This window comes from Cydia amplana, chromosome 25 (genome assembly GCF_948474715.1).
Source record: "Cydia amplana chromosome 25, ilCydAmpl1.1, whole genome shotgun sequence".
Lineage (NCBI taxonomy): Eukaryota > Metazoa > Arthropoda > Insecta > Lepidoptera > Tortricidae > Cydia > Cydia amplana.
In genome coordinates this window covers 5716324-5728995 of record NC_086093.1, presented here as the reverse complement: position 1 = coordinate 5728995, position 12672 = coordinate 5716324, and the positions used below count along the sequence as shown (strand labels likewise).

Sequence of the window (12672 nt, the reverse complement as noted above, 5' to 3'; positions counted from 1 at the left end):
TTATTACTTTCACCAATAGGTAATAACACCATAATATGTATAAATAAACAACAACAATCACATGCACTGTGATGTGATGTGATGTGACCTGTAACTAGGTGTACCGATCCGACCTGCCACCTACTTAAGATTGGGATGAACTGCCCAATCAGGTAAATGATTCGCATATAGTGCGCAAAACAAACAGACAGACAGGGACACCCACCATCACCGCACCCACTCTCACCTCACTTACGATAATATAATACGTTAAATTATTATAAATAAATACGATATACACGATACACTAAATAACCACCATGCCCTGCCCGCACCGCACGCTCCGCGAGTTTCGCGCTCTACCTGTATGATCCCCGTAGAAGATCGCTCGTTTATTTAAACTATAATACGAATTATAATAATATTCATTAATACGATATAGTAATGTATAATAGTACATAATTTATTAAACTTAATATAAAGTACCTATCCCGTTTTACATCGGTACCAGCAGAGAGCAAACTGAACTGAACGTAGGCAATCCAAGTCGCGGTACGGCTGTTTTACGACAGTGAAGACAACAAGTCAAAATAACATTATAACGATAATTTTCAACTGTTGTTATTGTGTCACATCTATCTATGGTATCTTCACTTTTAAATGGAAGACACATAATAGTGTTAAATGTGATTTTAATTAAGAAAAATCACTTTTTAAACTGACCCGAGGTGTCCGCAACCTATAATACCAAAAGTAAAGTTCTCTCATTCGTTTATCGCCGTTCCAAAACTTTAAACATCCATTAAAATACATATATCAATTCATAAAGAATATATATGTGTAATTTTATTATAATCATTATAATATAATTCGCTATAAATTTAGTTTAATCATAAACGAGTAAGTGAAAAGTTGGAACTGTTATTACGAGAAAACGTCCCGCGACACAAGGGTCTGCGTTACGGTTAAGCCGGAGTATATATAAAAAGTGGCGCCCCCAATTTGACGTGTTTAGTACTCGCCAGCGCAGCGCTCCGCTTACACGCGTCCGCCTGTATTCTATCTTTGCGCAGTTCGTGCGATTTACTAAATTTACTTGCTCATTTCGTTATTAAATAATAATAAATAATTATGGCCGATACCGCAGTTGCTGCCGACGCTCCCGCCCCGGCGACGCCCGCGAAGAAGCCCAAGGCGTCCGCATCCGCAGGCGCTAAGAAGCCTAAGGCGAAGCCCACCCACCCTAAGACGTCCGAGATGGTTAACAGCGCCATCAAGGAGTTGAAGGAGAGGAGCGGTTCGTCCCTGCAGGCTATCAAGAAGTACATCGCCGCCCAGTACAAGGTCGACGCCGAGAAACTGGCCCCTTTCATCAGAAAATATCTGAAGAGCGCAGTCGAATCCGGCGCACTCATTCAGACCAAAGGCAAGGGCGCGTCCGGCTCGTTCAAACTGGAGTCGAAGTCATCATCGGCCGGCAAGAAGCCCGCCGCGGCCAAGAAATCTAGCGCTAAATCTTCAGCAGCCGCCAAGAAGCCCGCCGCAGCTAAGCCCGCTAAGGCGAAGAAGGCCGCCGCTTCCCCGGCCAAGCCTAAGGCCGCCACGAAGGACAAGAAGGCAGCCGCCGCCAAGAAGAAGCCCGCCGCTAAGAAACCCTCCACCCCCGCCAAGGGCAAGAGCGCCGCCGCGCCTAAGGCCAAGAAGACCGCGAAGCCGCCGACCAAGAAGCCTAAAGCTCCGAAGCCCAAGAAGGCAGCGGCCGCACCCAAAGCGAAGCCCGCCGCCAAGAAGGCTGCCTCGAAGAAGTAAGACTGCGACAGTTATTGTTGTCGTCGTAGAGGAGATGTCGATTGTCGTCGCTATAATATTCTTATACGACGACGCGTCGCCTCTTCTCGACTCACGTGATACGCCTGTGCGCGTTAAACGCACATCAAAAAGCCCTTTTCAGGGCTAACAAATGTATTCAAAGGTTCATATCGCCTCTGTTTCATTGCAATATAAGCACAATACACGAGTCGATCGATCAAACAATCAATCAAAATAAGATATAAAAATAAACGGACCAAATATTTTACGAATATATTTTTAGATACCGATAGATAGACGGATGGGTCACGTTACGTTAAATTAAATTAGATTTTATATATGAATTTACACGGTTATTAGAACGTGAATAAACATTATTTAAAAGTCTCAAGACTTCAAACAATAGTCATCTATCTACATACGTATTAAAAATTATAATATATTTATACTTAGTTGTTTGTAAATTGAATTTTCTATTCTCTCTAATTCGCGCTCTTGCAAGCGGGGCGGGGCGTTGATTGGTCGATCGGGCTCGTGTTATGTCGGCTCGTTGTATCCCCACTATCAGCGTACTCCGTGAACGTATAAAAGGATATACGTAGCGCTATGATATTTTTATTAAAGGCTGAGCAGCGTACGTTCGTGTGCTCACGTTTTGTGTGTGTGTTGATAAACTAAACTTTAATCCCTTTAAACATGTCTGGACGCGGTAAAGGTGGCAAGGTTAAGGGAAAGGCAAAGTCCCGTTCTAACCGTGCCGGACTCCAGTTTCCCGTCGGCCGTATCCACAGGCTTCTACGCAAGGGCAACTACGCCGAGCGCGTCGGTGCCGGTGCCCCGGTGTACCTAGCCGCCGTCATGGAGTACCTGGCCGCTGAGGTTCTCGAGTTGGCGGGCAACGCCGCTCGCGACAACAAGAAGACCAGGATCATCCCTAGACATCTCCAGCTGGCGATCCGTAACGACGAGGAGTTGAACAAGCTCCTCTCCGGCGTGACCATCGCCCAGGGTGGTGTGCTGCCTAACATTCAGGCCGTGCTCCTGCCCAAGAAGACCGAGAAGAAGGCTTAAGTGTCCACACTTCTCATCCGTGTACGTCTCTAGCGGTATCACCCGGCGATTGGTGAATGTTTGCATTCGTCTCTTGCGTATATTTTATCGCACGGGGCCTATGTTACATTCCCTCCCGAGTGACCGTTACAAAAGGCCCTTTTCAGGGCCACAATATGATTCTGTGATAACGTTATATAAGTTTCATGGCATAACTCGTACGTATATGATGTCATTCGATAGATCAATTATTTATTTATTTATTATGTACTGATACTAAATTCTAATGATTTCGAGAAGTATTAAAGAATATTACAAACTACAAATATGGGATATTAAACATACAACAATGTGTGTACATATATATGGCTCAGAGCTATTACTTGCTCATCTACAGCAGCAAAACGGCAGTTATAAACAAATGAGCTAATCCGCCTACACACAGTTTTAAAATGGACAATAACAGATCTAATTATATATAATATATATTTAAATGAGATCTGTTAACTAAATCATTAATATTCTTTTCATTACATTAATAGTAAATTCGTCAGTATTATTATAATATCAACACGCGCTCTCACTCCCCACCTTGCCAACCGACGATGCTAATGATGCACGAACGCTATTGGTCGAGATAACGCCGGCGTAACGCTCGATCTTTAGTCCCCTATTTCCCGTTCGCCGCGCCTAATATAAACAAAATATCAAAAATTTTTGTTCACATTACCAGTTCAACTCTCGTACTGTAAGCATCTAACTATATCACAATGCCACCCAAGACTAGCGGTAAGGCCGCCAAGAAATCCGGCAAGGCCCAGAAGAACATCTCCAAGTCTGACTCGAAGAAAAAGAAGAAGCATAAGCGCAAGGAGAGCTACGCCATCTACATCTACAAGGTGCTCAAGCAGGTCCACCCCGACACCGGTATCTCCAGCAAGGCCATGTCGATCATGAACTCGTTCGTGAACGACATCTTCGAGCGCATCGCCGCCGAGGCCTCCCGTCTCGCTCACTACAACAAGAGGTCCACCATCACCAGCAGGGAGGTGCAGACCTCCGTGAGGCTCTTGCTGCCCGGTGAGCTCGCCAAGCACGCCGTCAGTGAAGGCACAAAGGCCGTCACCAAGTACACCAGCTCCAAGTAAGCGTCCGTCGTTCCTCGTATGCGGTCCGTCTTCTCAATGCACATTTTAGTGTGATGGGTTTAGATAGTTCGTATTGCGACACGACGACACGCTTTGAGAGAGTGTGGTTTGTGCAACAACCAAAAAGGCCCTTTTCAGGGCCACAAATAAGTTCTGAATATAATATAGCAAGTTTCTAACCGTGCATACGGTGTCAATCGGTCGATTAAACATCACTATATCAATCAACACGCAAGTAAAAGCTTTTGTATGTAATCGACGGGCGCTTAAATATGAAAAACTAAACTATAGATAGACAGACATGCGCAACGTGAGGCAACAGTTGGGTTTAAATTATACAATAATAATAAAATAAGTTAGGAATTATTATTTAAGCTAAACTTTACTATGTGAAATAATGTTATCTAGCCTAACCTAACTAGCTGTCCTAAATCATAATCAAAAACGCTATAATATATATATATGAGAGTAAGAGTTTAGGTTCAAATTTGTTAATTTATTTAAATGTATTGTATTATATTTCAATAATATTACATATTATTAGTTTTACTCTAATCAGAAATCGTGTCTGTGAGAAAGGAAGAGGGGCGAGGGGGACGTGCCCTCTCGCTCACACGGACACTATCTCCGTCCCTTTCCGACGAGCGTATATATAAAAGCGCCTCGCGCCTAAAATTTTGTTTATTCCCTCTCGTGACTCGTTAACGTAACGTACACGCGTGTCGTAGTAAATTTTTCGCAATGGCCCGTACCAAGCAGACCGCTCGTAAATCCACCGGTGGTAAAGCGCCCCGTAAACAGCTCGCCACCAAGGCGGCCCGCAAGAGCGCGCCAGCCACCGGGGGCGTCAAGAAGCCCCATCGTTACAGGCCCGGCACCGTCGCCCTCCGTGAGATCCGTCGCTACCAGAAGAGCACTGAGCTTCTGATCCGCAAGCTGCCCTTCCAGCGTCTGGTGCGTGAGATCGCTCAGGACTTCAAGACCGACCTGCGGTTCCAGAGCTCCGCCGTCATGGCTCTCCAGGAGGCCAGCGAGGCTTACCTCGTCGGCCTCTTCGAGGACACCAACCTTTGCGCCATCCACGCCAAGCGTGTGACCATCATGCCCAAGGACATCCAGCTGGCTCGCAGGATCCGCGGTGAACGTGCCTAAACCACCACAATGCTGCACTAACACTGACACGGAGCTACATCACCGAACGCAGTCTGCGCGAACGCATGCCATTTTGTGTCCCGGACATGCGAACGTGACGCTTCTGTCATATATCAAAAGGCCCTTTTCAGGGCCACACATGATTCGAAAAGTTCACAATTGTTTCTTTGAACAAACGCCTGCTTAGATTATTCAATCGATCATCATCATTAGTCAAATATATTTAATTCGCACGTAGTTACAATAAATAAATTATATAACCACGAAATACACGCAAGTAAGTAAGATTATTTACTTATGAACTTATTACCCCTATATATTACTAGACGGGAAATTGAATTAATGTTAATATACATAATGATTCATTATTAATGATTTGCTTACTCGGTCGCGATAAATTCAAATACTTACAAATATATATATATATATATATATATATATATTAGAGGAGAAATACGAGAGAGAGATAGCGCTACGGGGCACTCTTCCACGATCCGGTCGCCGTTGTTATAGTAATATGAAGTAAGTAATAGTATATATATATGTATGATTTTAAATAAAGTATCATAGGTATGAACTTATTTTACTTTACATGTAGGTATTTATATGAAAAGTAAATCAAATAATAATGCTCCGATATCTCTAACCCCGTCCCCCGTCGCCCCGCAATGGGGTAAAGCGTATAAATATAGCGCGGGCCTGAGCCAAACGCCAGTTATTCCACTCGTGTCGACGCGCGCCGCAAGTCGTGTGTCGTGTGTTGAATTCCGTTCGAGAAGTCTAATCTCTCTCTACCACAAGTCGCAATGACCGGTCGCGGTAAGGGAGGTAAAGGTCTGGGGAAAGGAGGAGCCAAGCGCCACAGGAAGGTGCTCCGCGATAACATCCAGGGTATCACCAAGCCCGCCATCCGTCGTCTCGCCCGCAGAGGTGGCGTCAAGCGTATCTCCGGTCTGATCTACGAGGAGACCCGCGGTGTTCTCAAGGTGTTCCTCGAGAACGTGATCCGTGACGCGGTCACCTACACCGAGCACGCCAAGAGGAAGACCGTCACCGCCATGGACGTCGTCTACGCTCTGAAGCGTCAGGGCCGCACCCTCTACGGTTTCGGAGGTTAAGCGCGCCGGCCGGCCGGCCGGCCGCTGCACTGTCCGCCCGCCGAGACAGTGTCGTCGGTCCCCGCACCCCGCACCCCGCGTCCTCGGACGCAAATACAAAAAGGCCCTTTTCAGGGCCGCAAATAATTCTATGATACGATTACAATACAAACAAAGTTTCAGTGGCGACACAACACAGACGTATAAACAATCGATCTATCTAAGTAGGTACCTATACTGTACCTACCTACCTACCTACCTACCTAAGTCATTATATATTATATTATATTTATTTATTTATATGTACCTACGTATATTAAAAATAATGACTCACCCCGCACCGCAAGTCCAATTTTCTAACTTGCATGTGTAGCCAGCTCGCTCGTTCGTTCGCTCGCCGCGCCGCTTCGGTGGTACTGGTAGGTGTATGAAGTCAGCTCTCTGAAACAATTACAATAATTGTTTTACATAAGTACAAAGATAGATAAATAATATTACAAAATGGGGCTTCAAAATTTGCTCGTTGCGAGTTTGGTTTCAAACCACGGTACTAAGTATACCTACTTATTACATACATAAATATTTTGGTACACCTCATGTACCTACTTACTCGTATAAAATAACTTAACCAGTCTACATCGTGGTTGCGCTTTGCTCCTTATTCTATAGTAATAAGGTGTTCAAATGTGGCTTTGTTGTTGAATTTGCTTTTTTAATTTTTGCATGTGGTGTTTACCAGTAATTAGTTATACATTCAGCATGTTATTTAAGTTTGTATTGATGTACTTAAGCCTCAATGTAATAACTGTTGGTGAACCTTAAAATAAAATAAAATAAAATAAAATAAAAATAAAATAAAAATAGGCATAGATATAGATTCGATCGATTGAACGTAGTACCTACCTACACTACACTACACTTTTCGTTCGAAACTTCTCTATAATAATGTAATGTATGTTGGGGTAATTTATTCAGGTAGTAAGTGGAGCATCAATTTCATTTCATTTCATACATTCAGATACATATACATATATGTATACATATATCTCTCCCGTATCATACAGTATCTTCATCTTCTTATTTTTCCCGACTTCCCGACATACATACATTGCACTATTATCTTATTTATTTATCATTAGGTTAGGTATTTACCTACTCACGTTTTCCAAATCGAAAATCATGTCTTGCACTGCATCCATTTACATATTTTTCTCACACACGCACTCACTTATTATTACTTTCACCAATAGGTAATAACACCATAATATGTATAAATAAACAACAACAATCACATGCACTGTGATGTGATGTGATGTGACCTGTAACTAGGTGTACCGATCCGACCTGCCACCTACTTAAGATTGGGATGAACTGCCCAATCAGGTAAATGATTCGCATATAGTGCGCAAAACAAACAGACAGACAGGGACACCCACCATCACCGCACCCACTCTCACCTCACTTACGATAATATAATACGTTAAATTATTATAAATAAATACGATATACACGATACACTAAATAACCACCATGCCCTGCCCGCACCGCACGCTCCGCGAGTTTCGCGCTCTACCTGTATGATCCCCGTAGAAGATCGCTCGTTTATTTAAACTATAATACGAATTATAATAATATTCATTAATACGATATAGTAATGTATAATAGTACATAATTTATTAAACTTAATATAAAGTACCTATCCCGTTTTACATCGGTACCAGCAGAGAGCAAACTGAACTGAACGTAGGCAATCCAAGTCGCGGTACGGCTGTTTTACGACAGTGAAGACAACAAGTCAAAATAACATTATAACGATAATTTTCAACTGTTGTTATTGTGTCACATCTATCTATGGTATCTTCACTTTTAAATGGAAGACACATAATAGTGTTAAATGTGATTTTAATTAAGAAAAATCACTTTTTAAACTGACCCGAGGTGTCCGCAACCTATAATACCAAAAGTAAAGTTCTCTCATTCGTTTATCGCCGTTCCAAAACTTTAAACATCCATTAAAATACATATATCAATTCATAAAGAATATATATGTGTAATTTTATTATAATCATTATAATATAATTCGCTATAAATTTAGTTTAATCATAAACGAGTAAGTGAAAAGTTGGAACTGTTATTACGAGAAAACGTCCCGCGACACAAGGGTCTGCGTTACGGTTAAGCCGGAGTATATATAAAAAGTGGCGCCCCCAATTTGACGTGTTTAGTACTCGCCAGCGCAGCGCTCCGCTTACACGCGTCCGCCTGTATTCTATCTTTGCGCAGTTCGTGCGATTTACTAAATTTACTTGCTCATTTCGTTATTAAATAATAATAAATAATTATGGCCGATACCGCAGTTGCTGCCGACGCTCCCGCCCCGGCGACGCCCGCGAAGAAGCCCAAGGCGTCCGCATCCGCAGGCGCTAAGAAGCCTAAGGCGAAGCCCACCCACCCTAAGACGTCCGAGATGGTTAACAGCGCCATCAAGGAGTTGAAGGAGAGGAGCGGTTCGTCCCTGCAGGCTATCAAGAAGTACATCGCCGCCCAGTACAAGGTCGACGCCGAGAAACTGGCCCCTTTCATCAGAAAATATCTGAAGAGCGCAGTCGAATCCGGCGCACTCATTCAGACCAAAGGCAAGGGCGCGTCCGGCTCGTTCAAACTGGAGTCGAAGTCATCATCGGCCGGCAAGAAGCCCGCCGCGGCCAAGAAATCTAGCGCTAAATCTTCAGCAGCCGCCAAGAAGCCCGCCGCAGCTAAGCCCGCTAAGGCGAAGAAGGCCGCCGCTTCCCCGGCCAAGCCTAAGGCCGCCACGAAGGACAAGAAGGCAGCCGCCGCCAAGAAGAAGCCCGCCGCTAAGAAACCCTCCACCCCCGCCAAGGGCAAGAGCGCCGCCGCGCCTAAGGCCAAGAAGACCGCGAAGCCGCCGACCAAGAAGCCTAAAGCTCCGAAGCCCAAGAAGGCAGCGGCCGCACCCAAAGCGAAGCCCGCCGCCAAGAAGGCTGCCTCGAAGAAGTAAGACTGCGACAGTTATTGTTGTCGTCGTAGAGGAGATGTCGATTGTCGTCGCTATAATATTCTTATACGACGACGCGTCGCCTCTTCTCGACTCACGTGATACGCCTGTGCGCGTTAAACGCACATCAAAAAGCCCTTTTCAGGGCTAACAAATGTATTCAAAGGTTCATATCGCCTCTGTTTCATTGCAATATAAGCACAATACACGAGTCGATCGATCAAACAATCAATCAAAATAAGATATAAAAATAAACGGACCAAATATTTTACGAATATATTTTTAGATACCGATAGATAGACGGATGGGTCACGTTACGTTAAATTAAATTAGATTTTATATATGAATTTACACGGTTATTAGAACGTGAATAAACATTATTTAAAAGTCTCAAGACTTCAAACAATAGTCATCTATCTACATACGTATTAAAAATTATAATATATTTATACTTAGTTGTTTGTAAATTGAATTTTCTATTCTCTCTAATTCGCGCTCTTGCAAGCGGGGCGGGGCGTTGATTGGTCGATCGGGCTCGTGTTATGTCGGCTCGTTGTATCCCCACTATCAGCGTACTCCGTGAACGTATAAAAGGATATACGTAGCGCTATGATATTTTTATTAAAGGCTGAGCAGCGTACGTTCGTGTGCTCACGTTTTGTGTGTGTGTTGATAAACTAAACTTTAATCCCTTTAAACATGTCTGGACGCGGTAAAGGTGGCAAGGTTAAGGGAAAGGCAAAGTCCCGTTCTAACCGTGCCGGACTCCAGTTTCCCGTCGGCCGTATCCACAGGCTTCTACGCAAGGGCAACTACGCCGAGCGCGTCGGTGCCGGTGCCCCGGTGTACCTAGCCGCCGTCATGGAGTACCTGGCCGCTGAGGTTCTCGAGTTGGCGGGCAACGCCGCTCGCGACAACAAGAAGACCAGGATCATCCCTAGACATCTCCAGCTGGCGATCCGTAACGACGAGGAGTTGAACAAGCTCCTCTCCGGCGTGACCATCGCCCAGGGTGGTGTGCTGCCTAACATTCAGGCCGTGCTCCTGCCCAAGAAGACCGAGAAGAAGGCTTAAGTGTCCACACTTCTCATCCGTGTACGTCTCTAGCGGTATCACCCGGCGATTGGTGAATGTTTGCATTCGTCTCTTGCGTATATTTTATCGCACGGGGCCTATGTTACATTCCCTCCCGAGTGACCGTTACAAAAGGCCCTTTTCAGGGCCACAATATGATTCTGTGATAACGTTATATAAGTTTCATGGCATAACTCGTACGTATATGATGTCATTCGATAGATCAATTATTTATTTATTTATTATGTACTGATACTAAATTCTAATGATTTCGAGAAGTATTAAAGAATATTACAAACTACAAATATGGGATATTAAACATACAACAATGTGTGTACATATATATGGCTCAGAGCTATTACTTGCTCATCTACAGCAGCAAAACGGCAGTTATAAACAAATGAGCTAATCCGCCTACACACAGTTTTAAAATGGACAATAACAGATCTAATTATATATAATATATATTTAAATGAGATCTGTTAACTAAATCATTAATATTCTTTTCATTACATTAATAGTAAATTCGTCAGTATTATTATAATATCAACACGCGCTCTCACTCCCCACCTTGCCAACCGACGATGCTAATGATGCACGAACGCTATTGGTCGAGATAACGCCGGCGTAACGCTCGATCTTTAGTCCCCTATTTCCCGTTCGCCGCGCCTAATATAAACAAAATATCAAAAATTTTTGTTCACATTACCAGTTCAACTCTCGTACTGTAAGCATCTAACTATATCACAATGCCACCCAAGACTAGCGGTAAGGCCGCCAAGAAATCCGGCAAGGCCCAGAAGAACATCTCCAAGTCTGACTCGAAGAAAAAGAAGAAGCATAAGCGCAAGGAGAGCTACGCCATCTACATCTACAAGGTGCTCAAGCAGGTCCACCCCGACACCGGTATCTCCAGCAAGGCCATGTCGATCATGAACTCGTTCGTGAACGACATCTTCGAGCGCATCGCCGCCGAGGCCTCCCGTCTCGCTCACTACAACAAGAGGTCCACCATCACCAGCAGGGAGGTGCAGACCTCCGTGAGGCTCTTGCTGCCCGGTGAGCTCGCCAAGCACGCCGTCAGTGAAGGCACAAAGGCCGTCACCAAGTACACCAGCTCCAAGTAAGCGTCCGTCGTTCCTCGTATGCGGTCCGTCTTCTCAATGCACATTTTAGTGTGATGGGTTTAGATAGTTCGTATTGCGACACGACGACACGCTTTGAGAGAGTGTGGTTTGTGCAACAACCAAAAAGGCCCTTTTCAGGGCCACAAATAAGTTCTGAATATAATATAGCAAGTTTCTAACCGTGCATACGGTGTCAATCGGTCGATTAAACATCACTATATCAATCAACACGCAAGTAAAAGCTTTTGTATGTAATCGACGGGCGCTTAAATATGAAAAACTAAACTATAGATAGACAGACATGCGCAACGTGAGGCAACAGTTGGGTTTAAATTATACAATAATAATAAAATAAGTTAGGAATTATTATTTAAGCTAAACTTTACTATGTGAAATAATGTTATCTAGCCTAACCTAACTAGCTGTCCTAAATCATAATCAAAAACGCTATAATATATATATATGAGAGTAAGAGTTTAGGTTCAAATTTGTTAATTTATTTAAATGTATTGTATTATATTTCAATAATATTACATATTATTAGTTTTACTCTAATCAGAAATCGTGTCTGTGAGAAAGGAAGAGGGGCGAGGGGGACGTGCCCTCTCGCTCACACGGACACTATCTCCGTCCCTTTCCGACGAGCGTATATATAAAAGCGCCTCGCGCCTAAAATTTTGTTTATTCCCTCTCGTGACTCGTTAACGTAACGTACACGCGTGTCGTAGTAAATTTTTCGCAATGGCCCGTACCAAGCAGACCGCTCGTAAATCCACCGGTGGTAAAGCGCCCCGTAAACAGCTCGCCACCAAGGCGGCCCGCAAGAGCGCGCCAGCCACCGGGGGCGTCAAGAAGCCCCATCGTTACAGGCCCGGCACCGTCGCCCTCCGTGAGATCCGTCGCTACCAGAAGAGCACTGAGCTTCTGATCCGCAAGCTGCCCTTCCAGCGTCTGGTGCGTGAGATCGCTCAGGACTTCAAGACCGACCTGCGGTTCCAGAGCTCCGCCGTCATGGCTCTCCAGGAGGCCAGCGAGGCTTACCTCGTCGGCCTCTTCGAGGACACCAACCTTTGCGCCATCCACGCCAAGCGTGTGACCATCATGCCCAAGGACATCCAGCTGGCTCGCAGGATCCGCGGTGAACGTGCCTAAACCACCACAATGCTGCACTAACACTGACACGGAGCTACATCACCGAACGCAGTCTGCGCGAACGCATG

General features: G+C 44.5%; 7 protein-coding genes across 7 annotated transcripts; all 7 read left to right on the top strand.

The window, feature by feature from the left end:
- The first annotated feature begins 1110 nt into the window (after window positions 1–1110).
- On the top strand, window positions 1111–1788 carry LOC134659720 (histone H1C-like). Its single transcript, XM_063515410.1, has one exon. The coding sequence runs from the start codon at window positions 1111–1113 to the stop codon at window positions 1786–1788; it is 678 nt and encodes a 225-aa protein (XP_063371480.1).
- A 696-nt stretch (window positions 1789–2484) lies between these two features.
- Window positions 2485–2859, top strand: LOC134659741 (histone H2A). The gene has a single exon (XM_063515433.1). The coding sequence runs from the start codon at window positions 2485–2487 to the stop codon at window positions 2857–2859; it is 375 nt and encodes a 124-aa protein (XP_063371503.1).
- Window positions 2860–3608: 749 nt separating this feature from the next.
- On the top strand, window positions 3609–3986 carry LOC134659730 (histone H2B). Its single transcript, XM_063515422.1, has one exon. It carries the CDS (start codon window positions 3609–3611, stop codon window positions 3984–3986), a length of 378 nt encoding a protein of 125 aa, XP_063371492.1.
- A 741-nt stretch (window positions 3987–4727) lies between these two features.
- On the top strand, window positions 4728–5741 carry LOC134659726 (histone H3-like; the record flags this gene model as incomplete). Its single annotated transcript, XM_063515418.1, has 2 exons — window positions 4728–5137; window positions 5726–5741. Coding segments are annotated over exons 1-2 (426 nt in total), but the record flags the coding sequence as incomplete, so codon positions are not given.
- A 2835-nt stretch (window positions 5742–8576) lies between these two features.
- On the top strand, window positions 8577–9254 carry LOC134659718 (histone H1C-like). The gene has a single exon (XM_063515409.1). It carries the CDS (start codon window positions 8577–8579, stop codon window positions 9252–9254), a length of 678 nt encoding a protein of 225 aa, XP_063371479.1.
- Window positions 9255–9950: 696 nt separating this feature from the next.
- On the top strand, window positions 9951–10325 carry LOC134659740 (histone H2A). The gene has a single exon (XM_063515432.1). It carries the CDS (start codon window positions 9951–9953, stop codon window positions 10323–10325), a length of 375 nt encoding a protein of 124 aa, XP_063371502.1.
- A 749-nt stretch (window positions 10326–11074) lies between these two features.
- On the top strand, window positions 11075–11452 carry LOC134659729 (histone H2B). Its single transcript, XM_063515421.1, has one exon. It carries the CDS (start codon window positions 11075–11077, stop codon window positions 11450–11452), a length of 378 nt encoding a protein of 125 aa, XP_063371491.1.
- Window positions 11453–12672: the final 1220 nt, after the last annotated feature.